The sequence below is a fragment of the Cyrtonyx montezumae genome, unplaced genomic scaffold (genome assembly GCF_038088225.1).
Source record: "Cyrtonyx montezumae isolate F1298 unplaced genomic scaffold, pur_monq_1.0 scaffold_31, whole genome shotgun sequence".
NCBI lineage: Eukaryota > Metazoa > Chordata > Aves > Galliformes > Odontophoridae > Cyrtonyx > Cyrtonyx montezumae.
In genome coordinates, this window is record NW_027072036.1 from 469,709 (window position 1) to 489,188 (window position 19,480).

At 44.8% G+C, this 19,480-nt stretch overlaps 1 protein-coding gene across 1 annotated transcript in view; it reads right to left on the reverse strand.

Annotated features, from left to right (window-relative positions):
- Window positions 1-19,480, reverse strand: part of ARID1A (AT-rich interaction domain 1A) — a 54,532-nt gene that overhangs the window by 23,293 nt on the left and 11,759 nt on the right. Inside the window, exons 2-4 of the mRNA XM_065744358.1 lie at window positions 9,277-9,489; window positions 8,126-8,590; window positions 6,865-6,978 (exon numbers count right to left, since the gene is read on the reverse strand). Coding sequence (XP_065600430.1) covers window positions 6,865-6,978; window positions 8,126-8,590; window positions 9,277-9,489 — 792 coding nt within the window. The remainder of the gene's footprint in view (window positions 1-6,864; window positions 6,979-8,125; window positions 8,591-9,276; window positions 9,490-19,480) is intronic.

Consider the following 19,480-nt stretch of genomic DNA (forward strand, 5'->3'; position numbering starts at 1 on the left):
ATCCACTGTAGGGAAGCCAGGGAGCACTTGGTGCTGAGCTTCTCTGCAGGACCCTGGGAAACAAAGCAAAAAGCTCTCCATAAGATAGCTCCCATTTAACCTATGGAAAGGTGCTCAACTTCTAGAATTACTCCCAGTTTTCTCACTACAACAAATGTACAAAGCAACAGTGGTAAAAGCAGAAGTTTTGCTTGGCAGAGCTATGTCACTTCAGCTCACTCAGTGGCAGGCCAGGCCATCCAGCAGCAGCCTGAGTACAGAGGGAAGAATCTTTAAGCTTCAGCAGTAACATCAACACTAAACAGGCTGCAGGGAAGAAATATGCATGACCACAGGCACTGTGAGAAGCAGCTCAGCTGTATCAGAAGATGTCCTCAGCAACACCCATTTTTTTGGAGGGTGCTGGGGATGCAAGGCAACAGCAAGAGCTACCTGCTGGCCACATCAGACAGAAGGGCTGCCCAACACCAGCCCCAGGGAAGGAAAGAGCATGTGGGAAATCTACGTATCTCAGGTGACAGACCACAACCTGGTTATTTGTAAAGCCTTTGTTTTTCTTCCAGAGGTTCCAATGGGGTCTTCTGCTTCAATCAAAAGACAAAGCCCAGAGCATGTGACACGCTTAATTGATCAAGAGGCAGCAGCTACCCTCTGACTGCAGCCATAAGGATATTCCAACCCTGCAGCAGTGCTTACTCTAGAAGGCAATTTCCAATCTCTGATGACTGATTTAAACTCCAAAGCATTCACAGACATCTCCACATACAATGCCACCAGTACCACCATGCCAATCACAAGATTGGGTGGTGAAAGAAAGGCAGCAGAGGCAGGAGTTCAGCTGCCATACCTGTGGGGAGACAGTGCAGCTCCAGGGGCCATGCCAGAGTCCCCAACCTGGTGAGCACAGCACAGTCAAAGAAAGCACCTTCGTGAGCTGCAGCCCAGCCCCAGGGACCACTGACCTTTGCAGGACAGGGGAACTGAAGGCAAAGTGCAAAAGATAGGAGGAGATTCTGCTCAGAGCAGCAAGTGTGCAAGGGAGGAGATCAGCAGAGCCCTGCCTGGTGCACACTCACAGTCACCACAGGGCCAGGGCTTGCCAGAGCAGTCAATGCCTAGAGATGTCAGTCCAGCAAATTCTACTTTCTTTTCCTCAGTCAGACTTTATTCAAAACCACAATAAAATCATTACACAACACCTCCTCCAATTACCACGTAGGCCCTGCTTGAAATCTCAGCACCAACCTCACACCCACAAGAAGAGTGGCATGAGCACCGCAACTGCCACAGACAGAGGGGCAGGCACAGCCTTGGGCCCATGCCATGCCCACATCCATGTGGAAGCAGTTTTCTCCAATACATTTACAATCCTGTGCATGTCCAAGACAGGTCAGTCCCAAACGCCCAAATGACATCAGCAGGAAAATGAACCCTGTGAACTTCAGACTCAGGGATGGCATCAGAAGTTAAGTGCCTTCACTCATCCCCACAGCTACACCACACAGTGCACAAGGTCAGCATGGCCTGTCTCCTTCTGCATGGTTTGGGGTCTCCAGAGCGGTTCCATTCTGATGCCAAGGGCAGAGGGATGTGACTGCTCCCAATGGCAGGCTGAGTGAGGCTTCTGTGCTTTTTAAGGGGTCTCCAATAACATCAACTCAGCAACAAAAAATGAACTGAAAGCCTGATTTCCCTGCCCTACAGGAAGCTTGTTGGAAGTGTGTTTGAAAGCACAGGATCATGTTTGATTGACAGCATGGACCATTCTTCAGGACCTAACATCAGAACTGCTCACCCTACAATGCTTTCCTGGTTAATGCCTCCTCCACCGCTCCAGTTCAGCGAAAGCCTGGCTGCACTAGGAATGCAGGGCGCTCAAATCCCAAGTTTGCTGTGGCTGCAATCCTGTCCTCACGAGAACACCACTCTTCAGTTCAGCCTGCAACCAAAATCGCTCCTAAGAAATCAAAAGGCTCTGGGCAGGAGAATCTGAGCGAGGCATGCAGGCAGGAAGCAGAGCTGAGCTGCTGACAATGAGAATAAGAACGGGAAACAAGCCTTGCATTGAGCACAGCACAATCTGCTGCCAGCTCCAGTAAAGCCGAGCTGCCCCAGCAGTGCCATGGGCTTTCTGCAGGGACCTCTCCCTGAAGGCAGAGGGCTTGGGGCAGCCCTGAGCTGGCCCAGCTGCCCCACACAGGCAGGGAGCTCCCTCCAGGGTGCTTGGGTGAGTTCAGTTCAGAACCAGAGGAAGGGGTGGGAGGAGAGAAATTGCCAGTGGACGAAGAGTGCAGCAACCCCGAGAGGGACTTGCCTGCAGTGCCTGTATGACCAGGGTACCTCTGTGTACTCTGCACTCAAAACTCTCTACACCTGTAAAGGGCATGAGCAAAATTAAAATTATTTTTTTAAAAAGCAAGGCCTTCTTAAGAAAGGACACAAAAACAATTCCCAAAGTCATACACACCCAGAAAAGTCTAGAGAAGCCCTGGTCAGGATAAAAAAACATCCAAACTCCCCAGATGACCGTAACTTGACATAGAAACTTTCCTACCAGCATAAACTGGACTGCATCAATCCTACAAACACTGATGCTCCAGGTTATGTGCTCCTAGAGGCAAGCCCCCAAATGCCCAATGTGTCCACTGATGCCCAGCCACTAGGGCCCACAGCTGCCCTGCACACATCACTAATCCCTCATTTGAGGCTAGCAATACGCTCAGAAGGTCAAACAACTCAAACATAAGCAGGAAGTCCCAGAGGGGAAAAGAAAGTGACCAAAGGCACCAAGACATTCAACTATAAAAGTTTCTTCTCCCCTTCCCCAAAATAAACTGACAAAAATAGTAATGTTTCCTTAAAAATTCCTTGAGCCTCACCATCCACAGCAACTGTGAGGTAGTTTCTCACTATATGGCAGGCTGCTGCCATATGGTTATTTCCAGGTCAGGGGATGCGCTGACAGAGCTCGACTTCATCCCACTTCAGGTACCTATATAGTGAGAGCTGAAACAACCTACTTGCAAGACCCACAGATTCACAGTACCCTTAGTAACCCCACAGTAACCTCAGAAATGACTTGAGAAGAAGAGATCAAACAAAATACCCTACAACCATGGCATCATTCCTCTCCTCTCCCCACAAAATCTAACACTATCAAATCCATACTACAAAGATCCAAGACCAGAATTGGTCTCCTGCATGGGCAGGAGTTAAACACGGCTCAGGAATTTGTTCGCTGTTGGCTGAATTTCTCTCTCCCATCAAGAAGACACATTTCAGTCCTGAAGCTAGTGATGAACAAAGCTGAAATGCAGCTAAATAAGCAACAGATCCACAGTGGTGAAAAATACGGAGACAGAAATCCTTTCCACTCTACAAAAAGATGCAAGAAAGACACTCAGGAAAGGTACAGGGATTCTCCCTCAAACTTTGCAGTACAGCAACCAAAGAAACTAAAGACATCCTATGTTCTACTCCACATCTACTTCAAAGGCACCAGAAATTTGCACCTGGTGGCCCATAAGACAGAGACCAAGGCAACGTTTAAGAACCTGCTACTTGTTCCATAACAAGGTACAAAATTACTACAAACAGCTCCCAAATTCCAGAGATTTTTGCAGAAGCGACTTCAATTCAAACCCAAATTGACATCCTAGCACCCTGTTGGCTTCCCCTATACGCATACTGGTAGAGCACCTTCCAAGTCTAAGCAGATGGTAATTAATAGCTGGAAATATTTTACTTCCACTGACTCGAAAACCAAGTCGCAAAAGGTAGAGGCACCAAACAAACTGGATACAACTTGCCAAGAATAATTCTTTGCTGAAAAGACTGAGGAACCTCTTGGGAGAATAAGATTTATATTGTGGATTACTATTCCTCCATTACGCTCAGATACAACAGACTACACTTCTCCCATATATAAGAGGAATCTAAGTTTACTTGAGCTGCAGTCCTGACAAGAGATTCCCTAGGGAAGCAGCAAATTCTTCAGAGAAATTCTTCATCCTGACTGCTGTAGGAAAATAGTACCAGCCGGGACACACTTGTGGATGCACTACTCTTTAAAAAGGCATCAGTGATTTCAAGCTAGCAGCAGTCCTTTCCCCCCAGCACAGCGAGTATAATCTTCAAAAAGGGAATAACAAACCCAGAAATATTTAGGCAAGGACGGAAAAGAAAGACCAGATATTCTGCTACTTAAAGATGTTCAGGCAAAGCACTACAGAGAGTTTGACTCTTGAGTTGTCCCAAGGAACACTGTTGAGAAATTTTAGATAGTGACACAAAACTCAGTGGAAGGAAGGTATCTTGAAGACCCCTATGCAGGGAGACTAACATGACATTTCTCAGGCAAATCCTAACAAAGCCAGAAACATCTGACAGCAGTTCAACAACTTGACAATGATGCCAAGCCAATACTTCCATCACCATGACATCACGAAATGACAGCTGTGTCAGTCAAGGATAGAGTCCCACCTTTGTTACTTGAAATTTCAGCACTAATACAGATGTACAGTGTTAAATGGGTAACAGTCAAAGTCTTGTAACAGCACTTGGTACATAAATTTAACACTTCACAAATACATACCTAAAAGCAGCAATCTCTTTTTCCTACTGGAGTTGATCTGTGTTTAATAAAAAATGATGCATCATATGATTTGCTCGGATTCCAAGATACCCAGTGAGTGGCTCCCCACAATGCCCACTGAGGCTTGGAAGAGGACTTAACTCCACAAAAAATTAAAAACTTACAACCTATGACACTTTAAGTCATATGGAATGGCAAAGCAGGAGTCAAAGAATTCTCCCTAGTGGGATAAAACTTTCTAGAACAGACAGAACGAACAATACATGAAGAAGATAAAAGAAATTGCTAACACTCCTCCAGACAGCTCCTCTGCTTCTAAGCATCTCTAGGCCAAGTTTCCTGCAAGACACCAATCACTGAAACCAAGAGCTGGTTTCCATACACCTCCAAGGTTCTCTTTAAGCCATTCCACAACATCATTATCCAATGTATTCTCTGTTTACAGATGGGAGTGCTGGTCCTGCCCTACAAGATCCTCACTAGAGGACAAAGAATTGTGAAACACATATGGGTAATACACACACACATCATTTCATGTTTTTTGCTTACTGAAGAAGAAAAAGCCCAGAAGCACGTGAGGGTTGGGTAAGCTGAACACTGCTTCGTTTCTTAAATGCTCATCATTTGGTGATAAAGGTATGAAAACATCATGACTGTGAAGTCTATTTAATACAGAAAATAAGTTTTATAGACGGCAGCTGGACCAATTTTTGTGCCCTGGATTTCTCTTTAGAAAATCTCTGAGTATCTGTTTAGAAATTCATTGGCATTAAAAACTTTGAAAGAGGGTAAGTTCCCTCACAGCAGAGAGGGGTCTCTTTTCTTAAACTGCTTGGGAAAAAGGAAAGCTGGAAAGGGGACAAATATATCGTACCACAGGGTACAGAACAAACTCCCACTAGGTGCTGAGGAGCCACTTCTGCTATGAAGAACAGCTAATTCCTACCATCTGAGTCACAGGGCACTGACTGGTAGGATTCAGTAAGGCTCTATCAACAGTGCTACTGAACAGGACTTCCCACCGTTCAGAGCTAGAGCAATTTCTTCAGTTACTTCAGTGGCTTCACTTCTCCTACATTCTTCACCAGAAGATGGGTCACATGGAAGAACTTGTGGAAAGGCAGAGAGGAAAGAAACATCCATAAAAGGATTTTCTCTGGGCATCAGGACAAATTAAGTCTTCATAATTAAGGTCCACAATTAAAAAAAAAAAAAAAAAAAAAAAGGAAAAACAACCCACAACTACTCCATTAAGTGGTCAGAACTAGAATCACTTTGTGTTTTGGGTGACAATTTGTACCCATAATCCAAAGGAATTATTTCAAAGGGCTCACAACAAAGCTGTTCTCATCGCTGAATGCAAAAATAATTTTACTACATACACAGCTCACTCTTCTTTGACCAATCCAGCTGCAGCTTAGAAAACAGACTTAGCCAGTGGCTAAATAAATAAATTAAAAAAAAAAACAAAACACCCAAACTTCATTCACTTCCTACTGGTTAGAAGTGAAAGCAACCAGCAAAATCAGAAGTCAGCAGCTCAATACTGTTCTTCCAAGTCGGAGGCACAGAGCAAACTAATCTAAACATCTAACCCTTCCCCATTTCCTTTATGAAGTTCAATGCCAAATTTAAACTACTCTGGCCCAAATCTGCTGGAAAACTAGGCACTCGTCTCATACCCAACTGTTCTCTGCGCATACACAGTGAGCAGATTTAAATGGAGAATCACATTTTCTTTTGCATTCTGTCAGGGAAGGAGCTGATCTTACTCACTTCAGGAACTATTAAACTTGTCCCTTTTATCAACCATTTGATCAGATTGGAGAAATAAACCTTAAATCAGCAGTGAGGATCTAGTGACAGAACGGGAACAGTTCCACAGCCAACAAACAACCTATGCAACAGTGAGCTAAAGAAACAACTGAATAAAATAAAACTATATCTTCCCCTGAAGGTCAAAGCCTGCTCTAACAGCAATCAGGTACTCCAGACACTACGGACAGAACTCTCAAGAAATCTTTTGGCTAGAACATGCAGACCAGAATATATTGGAGGTAAACTTTACTCTCAGATCCATTATTTTTGTAAGTTACATTTAATTGGGCAGGAAGCCAGAAGCTTCCTGAGACTTAGTAAATGAGACTTAGTAAAAAGCACAGGCGGTCTCCACCATTCATTTCCACGTGGAATACTACCACCACTAATTTATATTGCTGTGCTTCTGATTGCCCTTACCCCATCCACTTCTAGAAAAGCTCACCACTCACCGGTAGGCTAGAAGGTCTGGACTGAAGATTCAAGTTCATATCTTCTTGCCCTTTACTGGAAGCCATTGAGGGAGCAGATGATGTCTGGGACCCAAATGATTCTTGAGATAACTCCTGAAAATTTAAAAAAAAACCACCCCCAAAAAATCAAAAACAGGAATAAAATAAAGATTTGTCTGGAATCACTCCAATATCTTCTGACATAGCAGAAGAATTACACGCCCTCAGTGTCATTTGCCCAAAACAGGAAATAGGACAGAAAAGAGTTGAAGCCAGCATGCCTACTGCTCTGCAGAATAAACTCTGCCACTCTGCTGTAGTGAGTGCTTAGTGCTGAACTCCAAATCACAACAAAAGAGTTATTCTTATAACTGATAGATTCTGAAAAACTGAGACTGTCCTGGGAGATTGCAGACTCAGCTTCTTGATTTTATAACATCATACAACAGCTCTAAGTACTTCCTTATACAAAGACTGCAAGTCAATTAAAATTTCAAACTTTTATTAAGTTGCTTTTGATGCACTGCAATATTTGCTGAAAGGTCTCACCTAGCCTTACATGACTATTAAAATATTAAATATTGCTGAACACAAAGAAAGAAAAATAGCTATTGCTTGATTTTACCTTCAATTCCACATGCTTCATGTTTTACCTCTCCTCCTAAAAGCAAAGCTTTACATTTAAGAGCAAACTCCCATTTATGTGTCACTCTGTCTTCACTGGCACAGTTTCCACTTGTGCTGCCTTCTGTGAATGTCTGTGAAAAAACTCCACCCAAGCAGCAGGGAACCCAAGCTTTCCCATGCTCATTTCCTCTGTATGATCAATACACCTCCTGAAGTCTTGGGATGAGATATAAAAGCACCAGGAAATTGGGTGTTTTTTTTTGAAGACTCAGAAGTGCTCTGCTATTGTGCTAAATTAAGTGGCTCTGTAGACCACCTGGAGATCTTCCACAGACCACAGTGTGAAAACCATGCCAGTACAAAATCTTTTAGACTGGTACTGCTGATCAGCAGCATTTACTTGCAACTGGTCTTCAGAACTGCAGCATTACTGCAGCTCGGCCTGTTACCAACGTAATATCTCTGTACGAGATGCAGATCTAGACACAATGGAGAAGCAGCACATGTATTATGGCAATCGTTCCAGCCAGCTTGTCAACACGTAGCTTTACTGACTTAAACCCACAAAGAAAATGATTTGCCCAAGTTTCTTAGCAATTGCTTAGAGAAGGAAGCCAAGCAGAAGACAGCCTACCTGAGGAGGGGGGAAGCGTTGCTGGGAATATGCAGACTGCTGCTGCTGCGGCTGTGACTGAGAGTATGAAGATGACTGCTGAGAAAGAGCCGAGGAAGCTGTCTGCTGAGTTTGCTGCTGCTGCTGCTGGTAGGGTGACTGTGATGGCTGCTGTGAGTAGGGAGGCTGATTCTGTTGGTGCTGCTGGGCTGTGGACTGCTGCTGAGGATATGGAGCTGGGGACTGCTGATGGGGCGGCTGGGACTGTTGCTGAGAATATGCAGGCTGTGATGTCTGAAGCTGTGGAGCTTGAGACTGAGGCTGTTGCTGCTGCTGATAAGAAGGCTGAGAGTGAGGGGTTTGGGATGGAGTCTGCTGAGAATATGGAGGCTGCTGCTGTTGGGGATGAGGGCTTTGCTGGTTGTAATATGGAGTCTGACTTTGCTGCCCATATGCGCTGGGACCCTGCTGTCCGTAAGGCGGAATCTATAGAAGAGGAGGGTAGAATCATTAAGAAGTAATTTTACACATACAGTCATTTATACTCAAGAGTACTCCAACAGTTCAGAGACCTGTGCAGTGCAGTTAACTGGGAAGGTACACAAAATGTCACTACATATGTAAGGAAACCTAACAGACAGTATCAAAAGTCACTTGCGTGTGACATTATTCTCAGCAGTAAGGAAATTTTAATAGGCAACATAACTAAATTTTTAGGGATCCCTGTCTGACCACACTTCGATGACATTAACATCAAAAGGAAAGAAGGTTTGCTCCACACAAAGGCAGCCTTTCGTATCTTGTTAACAGTCCAGCAGGAAGTACGCAGTTCACGCAGTGAGCCAGAACTGACCTGGAAGTCATTTCCACTGTAAGAAACAGTTCTATCGTTAACAAATACAGTGGTGAGAATATCTTAGTTGATTGCTATTTATTTTTCCCTTGGTTCTGACTCTGCTCTGCTGCTGCCTCTTGTGGAAGCAAAGATTCCACAGATCCTGATCACTCCGGATCCAGGTGTGGTTCAACACGCAGCCTAAAGAAATGCCATTTCACCTAATCAACCAATTCCAGGCTAGTATAAGGAGGTTCCTCCAAAACTCACAGTACTTACTTGCTCTTCTGCCTACCCCTGCTGCAAACAGAGACCTGCAGAAGCTTGGGTGCTCTACCTGTTGTGCATATGAGATGCTGCCCATTGTACTTTGTGTTCTGCTTTGCATTCCCATGGGATATCTCTGGGGAGCCTGTGGCCCATAGGGCTGTCCTGGATAGCCATGTCCTTGCTGTGGCCCCGCCTGAGGTCCCTGCTGTTGCGTGTAGGGGTTGTTTCCTCCATACAGCTGAGGCCTCATCTTCCCCATCTGATCCATAGGGCTAGAAGGCTGCAAAGCAAATTGCAACACACGATGTAGATCCTACATACAGGATTCGTTCACAACTTAAAACAAAAACAAAAAAATGCAGAAGAAAACTTCAACAGGGTTGTGCAAAGCAGCAGAAGCCATCTGCCTCTCTGCAGGTACTACAACCCACAGTTATTTTCTGAAGTGCAGCATGGTCTCCAGCACTCTTTCAAACTACAGACATTTCACAAAGAACAAACCCAATGAGAAGTAGTCATTTTATGCTGACATATCTTCTGTGGCCAGAGGACAGGAAAGAAGGTGGGAAGGACCGTTTAGAAAGACAAATTATCAATGTAAGTGGCTTTTCCCCACAGTAGGCAGTGGTTTAACATCCAGATACTCTACAACAAGGTAAATTCACTCTGAAAATTGAAATGTTCACAAGAACACTTCTTTCACACAGGCTGTTAATTTACACCTTTTGATTTCAATTAATCCATATCAGTGTAATAATACTGGCCAGCACTACTGATGTTCAAGGACTGCAGCTCCACTTTTTATTATTCTTATTATTAACACGTGTTTTGTGTCTGATGCTTTTTGCAGAATACAGGTTTCTAAATGAAATTTCTTCAGATGGATGAAAAAAGTACTAGTCAGCCTTGAATGACAAGTCCACAAGTTTTAGAGCAAACATCACAAGACACATGAGTAAATACAACTTGAGTAGGTCTTCCTAATACCTCTGCCTGCAACTGAGACATAGGAGTAGTTAAACTGCCTGAAAACACCATAAGCCCCAAAACACAGCACTTCTCCCTAGGCAGTAGTGTTAATACACTAAAGCAAGACCTGCCATCAGCCTGCTTTGGCATAGTGACCTCTAAATGAATCCCAGTTGCAGTCTTTAACCACCATCACTTGGACTGAATAAGGAATTTCACTGATCTCCTGATGACTTAATGCCAATTAGATGTTTTCCACTGCATCACCATGACAATGGACTCTCTGTTACATCCTTGCTTCCTGTAACTAGCCCTAGGGTAGTATTTGCACAGATCCACCCTCTCTTGCAGAGCTCAGATGCTTGAGGAGTGGCACTACAGGCCTGCACAAGCAAGTATCGCACAAAGCCAGCTCCTGCTGGAAACGTCAAGAATCCCAGACACTAGAACAGTATTTTACTTATGTTTGCAGAAGCCACCTTCCCAGGAAAAAGTTTATGCAGTATGCTACTCTTCAGAAAATCCTACCTCAACAGCCAGCACAGCTTGAAGCCCCAGCACACAGACCCTGACATTTGTTTGACCAGCAGTCTACCAGGCAAGCCTGGCTCTGAGCCCCAGCCAAAGAGAAGAGACCAGGGGCACCACGGGGAGCTTGCAGCACTCTTGTAGGGGCAGCAGGAGCTGGAAATCAGTGGAGGGAATTCAGTGAGAATGCAGGAAAAGAACACCACTGTCAGTACAGAGGTGCTACCCCACTCAGCCAAACCAGGCTCCCCTAGAGCCATTTGCACCACTATGACAGAAATCAATTAGGAACCACATCTGAGCATCCTCCAGTTTGAACCCAGGCAGCCCTGCAAGCACGGTGTTTGCCATCTTACAGAAGCTCTCCAAGACAACCACATACAATGCACCAGTATGATTGTACCAAGCCAGTTTTACAGAGATGTGACCCACCATGCTCCTTCATGATTTTTTTTCCACTTCAGTTCATATACTGATACTGAAACAGTTCTGGAAAAGTTTTGTGTTTAATATTCAACATGCCACAGCTGCTAGAGCTGAAGAGCAGCACGGGCTGAGGCCGTACCACCTTGGTGGAGGGAGCCCCAGGAGCCCAGGATCACTGTCACACAACCGAACCAAACCCAGCACATCGCCAGCATTCCACTCATTTCATCTTTTCCCTCTTCATGCTGTTTTCTTTGCTATATCAAAGCAGTACCAAGATTACCTCCTTGCCCCTACCGCTCTTTCTTCCTCCAGGGGTTGCACACTGTGGGGTTCTGCTGCTACTTGCTGCAGAGCAACTTTTGTTACCCACTGTACATCTCAGTATCTTTTCCCTTTGTTACTTGTTTCCCCCAGTTGTTACCTTATCTTCCCGGCTAGCTAGCAAGGACAGCTTCTCAAACACATCCCTGTTAATTCTGTTGTTGTTAAATGTTTAAATGTGCACACACCATACGCTGCCTCCTCCACACAAATTTTCTTGTCTGTGGTCATGCACAAGGACAAGAAACAAGGTGAAGATCCACGTAGCCATGACTCTTACATGAAAGAGTACGGTGACTGTTAAAAAAACTTGAAGAAATATTTTTTTGCAGATATATTTTTAAAAGGCAACACAAAATCCAAACATATTTTGAAAATATGACCAAGTCATCACCCCAATGTCTCAGCACAAAGTGCTGGAAATCAGTGGAGGGAATTCAGTGGAGATGCAGGCAAAGCACACCACTGTCAGTACAGAGCTGAGCCCACTTTCAAACACCGCAGCTTTGAGCTGTAGCACTAGCACACAGAGATGATAAAAACAAACATGAAGAGGATCACTCTGAATTACAACTTTACAGGTAGCATTCTCTAAGCAGGGAAACACAAATCCAGATTCATCACTTCAGTGAAGGAACCATCTCATACACACAGCCTGGACTTGCTACTTACCAGCAAGCTAACTGGTTGGTGCCACCCTGGACATCTCACACTGCAACACTTCATTTCTCCCCTTCAAATCTCCCATTAAAAACAAACTCCTTCTTCACTGATGGGGCTTTAACTACTCTGATGTGTCGTTCTGTCTTCAGGAACATGCCATCAGGAAGGCCACCCCAACCTGCTATTTCAGTCCTTGCTGGTAATTTAACTACACGTGCCTCGAAAAGGAACATTAAAAGTCGAAATACAGAAGTTGAAATCAATCCACGAGCTCTCATAAAGACTTTGGGGAGTGGAGGTGGTGCAGAGCTGCTCTGCACACTGATGTGTGCGAGATGGGAGAGCCAAGAGGAAGCAAGCCTGCTCGCTCACTCCAGGATAAACAAGGAAATACCAAACCCTGACTGCAAAAGGCTGGAGACGCTTCTCTGGACTGATACATGGGAAATCCTTTCAATAGGAAACCACAGGAGTAGATTACTGTGATTACACTTCAAAAGCAAAGTCCCTGCCACAGAGAGACATAATTGAGAGAAAGTGTTGCTCCTTGATCACTGAAGTCCAGACCCCCTGCTTACACCTCCTTGCATTCATAGAAATTGCTTCTATTCTCCCTTCAGTCTCAGTACCTCCGCTGTTTTACAACACTGTTAAGCACCAAAACTTGGAAAAACACAGCCCTGTTCCCAGTCAAATTTTAAAAAGCTACATTGTTCTGTTCAGTGTGAAATGAAAGCGACCAAAAGCTGGTGTTCCAGACAAACTGCTGAGCTTTCAAGAAAATTTAAAATATTCCTAGAGTTAGAGCTTGTAACAGCAAGACCAAAGCAAGCCTCAATGGCTGAGCTCAAAAGCTCTCCAGAAACAGTACCTCCAACACACAGCGTGTCAGCCCCCAGTGCAATGGCATGGTGAAAACCACACTTCTTCCAAGATGTGCCACGGCACTGAGGCTGTGCGAGCAGGAAGAGATGGAAAAGCACAGAGTAGGCGCTGAGCAGAAAAAAAGAATGACAGCCAGTGGTCTGCTTCACCACTGCACAAGCAGAGAAGCGGTTTTCTTTAAAAAAATCAAACTGAACAAAATAAATGAAAAAAAAAAAAGAAAAACTAAGCAGATGAGGAATTCACAACAATTCTTCCTAGGATTTCTCCTGTAGAAGAAAAGTTTGGCTTCTCCAAAGAGAAGTTTGCTTAACTTGGAGGGGACTTGCCTAACTGTCCCAGCAGGAGAAGGAATAAAGAGGCAAAACCCACTTCGGGAGCAGGAGCCAAGCCCTCTGAAAACGTACAGAAAAAACACAGCTTTGACTTTCTCAATTACCTTAGTACATGTTTGTATTTTATTAGGTCTGAAGAAGAAAAGGAAGGAGGACTCCTAACTGAACTCTCCAGTTTCAAATCAGCATCACTTAGCTGTTGGCAAATGTGGGTACTGGCCACAATCGGTTTCCTCAGTTGCCCCAAAATAAAAATAAAAAGGACAAAAAAAAACCTACAAGGCACTAAGCTTCCACCTCAGATCCAAAATCCTTCCCTGACCAGATCTGTTGTCCATTTTTTGTGGGTGGGGGTGGGGGAGAAAAAAAAAAAAAAAGCAGCATTGCTGGCTGTTTAACCAAGAGAAGCTCTAATTGATTCCCACAGTAATTAACCTGCATTTTACCTCGGAGAGTGGTAGTTAAGGAAGTCGGCACTGCTATTTATAACTCATCTCAAATTGAGGGCAGACTGCCTAAAATCTAACACATCCCAGCTGTACTCCTGTTTGAACTGGGGCCAAGGGAATATTTTAAAGCAATCTTGGCACCGAATGAATGACACCAACAGTATGAGCGCGTGTGTGGTTGTGTTGCGGTGACGTAGCAGCGGAGGTGGGATGGGAAGGGGGGCCAGCACGCCGTAATCCCTTTCCCAAGCGCACTTGCCATGCATGGCCCCAGCCAGGCTGTGCTGGAGACGCCCACTGCGAGCCAAACACAGGAAGCGTCTTTTCCTGTGGAACGCCTTGAAGTGAGAAGCACATGGCTAATCTGCATAAAAGCAAAGCCACACCACCCTGCCAGTAAGGTTAGTGCTCATAATCTCTGGCCACGGAGCTGGCTGCCTGCAAGCACTTGGACCGGCGCCTGATAACCCAGAGTCAGAACAGATGGGCAAGGACCCCGGCAGAAACTGCGCGGCACACGTGACTCGCCGCATGGCCGAGAGCACAAAGCATTGTTTGGCTGCGAGCGGTACAAAGAAGCCGCCGGGCGCTGCCAGCACTGCTCGAGGGGCAGCTGCTCCCAGACCACGGTCGAGTGCTGGTGCTGGGAGCAGAGAGCCCTGACGGCCTTGAAGTCATCAAGATGAGAAGACCCTGAGTGCCTTCTGTGCAGGTGAATGCTGTCCTGCGAGCTCAGAATGAGACAGATCCAGGTGGGAACTTACAGAAAGGAAGAAGTTCAGTCTTGGAGAAAGAGAAGGTGCTTTCCTCATATCTCCAGCCCCTGGTTACCCAAAGGTCTCCCTGACTCTGCACACAGGGAGATTACAAAGTGGATTCCAACATCAGCCACAGAAAAGGCATCAGTGGTGGACAACACTGGGAAAGAGGTGTCATTCTCCCTATGAACCTGTCAGCTGAAACCACAGTCATACTGGACTTTTTACATCATTTAAACAAGAGAACTAACCCATTAATGCTCCCCAAATCTTTCTGTACTATGTCAGTCAAAGCCACTCACTCTACAAACAAGAGCAAAAAAAAAAAAAGACAGAAGCATTATCATAACTGATGGGTGACACCTGTGGCAGCTCCTGGAAGAGACCTGGGGCCGCGTGCAGAATTCCCCTTGCCCTTTCTTCAACACCTTACACTCCTACACCAAAGACAGCTGGGAAGGTCCCACATGAGCCACTGGCAAAAATAATCATGAGGCTGCCGAGAGGACTAATCAAAAGAACATTAAAACTACTTCTAAAAAACAGTTCTAACAAAAAGGAAGAGCTTCCCCTGAAGTTTGTTTTTTCCAACACGTCCCACATTGGCTCTGGTCACCATGAGACACCAACACTGGGTAAAGACACAGAGGTCCCAACATCCAGCACCATTGGCACATGTTCACAGTGTTGCAGGGACAAGGGCATTAATCTAAGCCTCCCCCAAAACTAAAACTCTGCTGTATCTTCTATTTAAATGGTACAGCCAGAGTGACACCCTCCGCATCACCAAGGCAAATGTCCACCAGTGCTGCTACAGCAGCTGCGACAGTACCGACGCACAGGCCCCTGAGAACAGGACTGGAACATCCACGGCAATGCCAAGAAGTCACTGGCAGCAGAACCAAGGGCAACATCCAAAAAAAGATGCTTCCCAACCCCCACATACAGCTTGCTCTTTTGCCTCCACAGGCCTGCTGGGGCCATCCAAAACTCCACAGAGAAGTGACTCAAACCCCTCCAGACCCAGTTTAGAGCTTAGGCTGAGAAGTGAGCACAAACAACCAGCCTCATCTGCGAGCAAACACAGCTCATCTTGCAGCCACACAACTTCCACCTGATCTGTTTAAGGCCCAACTGGCTGTACCCAGCCAGAGCTCATCCCGCTCCAGAGCTTTGTAAGGGGCCAGCACAGCAGGTCACACATCACTGCTTCTCTCCCTCCCTATGGTGCTCCACTTTTTGAAGAGAGATGGAGGAGACTATGGTGAAATTAAAATAAAAAAGAACAATTCTCCTGTAATAGATTAAGGTCTCCACAAAAGATGACAGGCTTAGAAAACACTACACTACACAAATGTGGATACGACACGCACTACACAAATGTGGATCAAGTGTTTCCCACCAGGACAGTTTAAATGACAAGCGTGCTTCACATCTGAAGGATACATCTATTTTATGTAAATAAAACTTCCCACTGTACCTCAAATCCAGGAATCTAACAGATTTGAACACATTAACCGAGAGACAGAAAACTTACCTCATTATCAACAGCTAACACAGATTAAATTATCAACTGCCAAAGTGTTTGAATAACTGACCTCTGCTCTGCAAGCAGAGGGAGCCTGGTTCTGTTTCTTACTTTTTCCAGTCAGACAGACTCTGACCAAAGACTGACTCAAACTGACACAGACCTCAGAACAAGCTATTGAAATCAACACTGGATGCAAAAGGAAAATCAAAGATTTCCTAAACAACTTTACTCACCTGCTTCTTATTGGGAGCCCTGGCCATTCACCATCAGCTCTGCTACACCTTTCACCTTTCCTTGCCTACAGACTTACTGCACAAATTCCTCTCAGGTAATATTCCACAAATCTGTGACACTGTCCTACCAGTGGAAAACAAGATGAGTATGTTTTCTCCAAACAGCTATTCTGTGAATGCATCTTACTGGCTAAACATAATTCAGTAATTACCCTGACATTTCTCAACAAGAGGCCAGTCCACACATCTCGGAGGACTTCCCAAAGCACCACTTTTACTAATAGTCTCTAAAATGATCAAAACTGATCAATTTTGACACAGGATCTATTATTACGGACTGCTTTACCCCAAAAGAATATCTGGCAAGGACTTGAAATCAAACCCTCTGCAGAAAGAACCCAACAGGAATAGAGTACTCATGTCCAGTTGCAGGTGTGTGCGCTTTTTTGTTTCGTTTTTCTTTTGTCTTTTCTTTTTTTAAAGGCAGAAGGAAGGTGCTTAACCAGCCCCTGCTTTAAACAAAGTGCAATTGTTGATCTCATCTTTCCCTCCTGGACTGACTTTAAGCCCTCCTTAGCAAATTCAACAAATCCAGCTTATCAAGGCTCTAGGTTGCTGTTTCTTCCTTCCTTCAGTCATTCACTGACACACAGCCACATGGCTCATCACACCACATTATTCAGGTATCTCTCAGCATCCTCAGTGTAATATTTCCACCACTATCATATCTGAAGATGACACATAGTTTTCTGCATCTTCAGAGTCTACTCAAAGACAGAAGCATACTCACACTAGCAGGACATTCTCCTGTAGCGACAAGGGACCTGAAGTAAGATTCACAGTGTAGAGGCTGCAATGGACTGAGCAAGGAGAGAAGGAAAGTCTCTTTTGTTTTCCACAAAAACTAGCGCTGGTAAGGGTGCCAGGCAGACAGGCCCAGCCTTGCCCAGATGTCATGCAGCACCAGCACTCACGAGACACATCAGCCACACCAACAGCAAGTTCCAAGCAGGGTCATCACTCCTATCCGCAGATCCAATGCACCAGCAGAATACAGATCCTTATGAAGTGTGCAAATGATCCCCTACCACACCAACATTAGGCAAGAGCAACCAGAAGATTCATTTCCCTCATGCTTCATCTCCATTCTGCCAGCATGACAGCAGTGTCACAAATAAAACATCTGCAGTGAGTCAGAACAATGCCATCCAATGCCTGCACAGGAGCTCCGGCCTGCAGGTGATCCAGGGGCTAACACAGAGCACCTCTGTTTGCAGGGCTCCTGCTTGCTCTGCAGCTGGCTGCACGACACACATGGGCTGATGTCTTGGCCCAAGCTCCTGCTCTCATCCCAACTTCGCTATCAGATGCTGAGGTAGAAGCAGGAGCTGACAGCTACCGACAGGGTTATTTTAACACGGCGGGAAATTCTAACAAGCATTATTTACTGAACTAAAAGCAGGTTAAATTAACAAAGAATTCGGATTCTTCTGCAGCTGCTGGAGACTAATAAAGTTTTCAGACATTTCACAGGTAGATGAACTCAGCTTATCCACTTTGCTATTTAGAGGGGCAGCATAATCTTTAACACCTTCAATTACATCTGCATGCACAAGTACAAACTGAAAGTATTCCCTCTGATCCACATAATTAGGTAACTAGCTGTCCCCTTACACTATTCAGCCAATTCATCCCAAGAGTTGCAAAGTGCCACTGTTCACTCCTTCCAAAATCTTCACCTCAGCTCTCTCACCAGGGGAGATCATGCCTATAACAAGGTGCTGTTCCTTTTAAGATGGAAAGAAACATCCTTTCTGAATATTAAATCAGGCTTTAAGTTTAGCCGATCTGCATCTGCTTTAATGAACTGGAGCCAAGTCAACAAGAAGACAGTTAAATGTCTTATCACATCATTTTTGTTCCAGGCCCACGTATATATTAGGAGCATGCAAGCTCTTGTTGTACCACAGAAATGAGACAATGTCATGAGTGAACTATAAAAAAGCAAGAGAAGGAAGGGCAAGGATAGAACAGCAAAATTACACTAAGTGTCACTACAGCTTAAGCGATCTGATTTCAGTCCAGAAGAGCACAGCTGCTCCAGATCACCAAGATGCAAAATATTTGCCCTAAGCACCACTGAAAACCTGAAAGGCTCCAGAAGCTCTGCAAATGCATTTGGACAACTGAGACCTGTGAAAGACATCAGTCACGCAGCTAATTCTCCATAACACCCATTTCCCTTCAAACAAGCGATACTAATCTCAGAGACAGATGGCTTTTGGTACTCAGCGTTGTGGACGTTTGTTTTCCAGAACTTGAGTTGAAGGAAGATACAATACAAGAAAGCTCACTAGAGTTTATCTTCCAGAATAAAGTTAATGTTACTGATTCATTAAAAGCCCTTCACACACAGAAAACTAAGGGGTCCCAGGACACACTTAAATGTCTCATGAGGCACCTCCAGCACACCCTCCTCGCTTTCTAAAAAACACTTACTTACCATGGAAAAAAAAACAACATTTCTACAAGCTCTGAAAGACAAAAAGACATCAAGCATTAGCTGCTGGAGGGGTATTAAGTTGACTTCACATATGCAAACATCATCATGAGTACCAAGCTAGAGAGGGAGTTCATGTATTTCCAGCCTCTCCCACACAAAATCAACAAAACAACAAAGCTGCACGCTGTCCAGGAAGAAGTTGCAGGTAAGTCTGTCTGAAGGTAGGCCTTCCTGTAACATTTAGGGAGGGAAAGAGGAGACCGACACTAACTATACCATCTTATGTGGCTTTCCTCTTTTTAACTTACGCCTTAATTATCCATACATAAAATAGGAATAAACGTGGCACTGCAGGTTTCTACCCACTTTGTGTCTGTCTGAAAGCTCAAAGTATATTTGAATATTTCAACTTTTCTTTGCAAATTTGCTTCATTTTACACTGGAACAAAGGGTGACTGACCAGACTCATCGGACAAGTAAATTCCCACAGCCACTTATCATGCTGGGTTGGTAAGGGTGTACCTGAGGCACCTCAGCAGTCCAAACTCTTCCACTGCACACAGCACTGTGACAGAGGATAAGCAGCTCAGCTTGAACTAAGAGATGTATAGTTGTCAGAGGCTACCTCATCTCAGCACACAGAGCTCCATCTTGTCCAGTGTAGCTG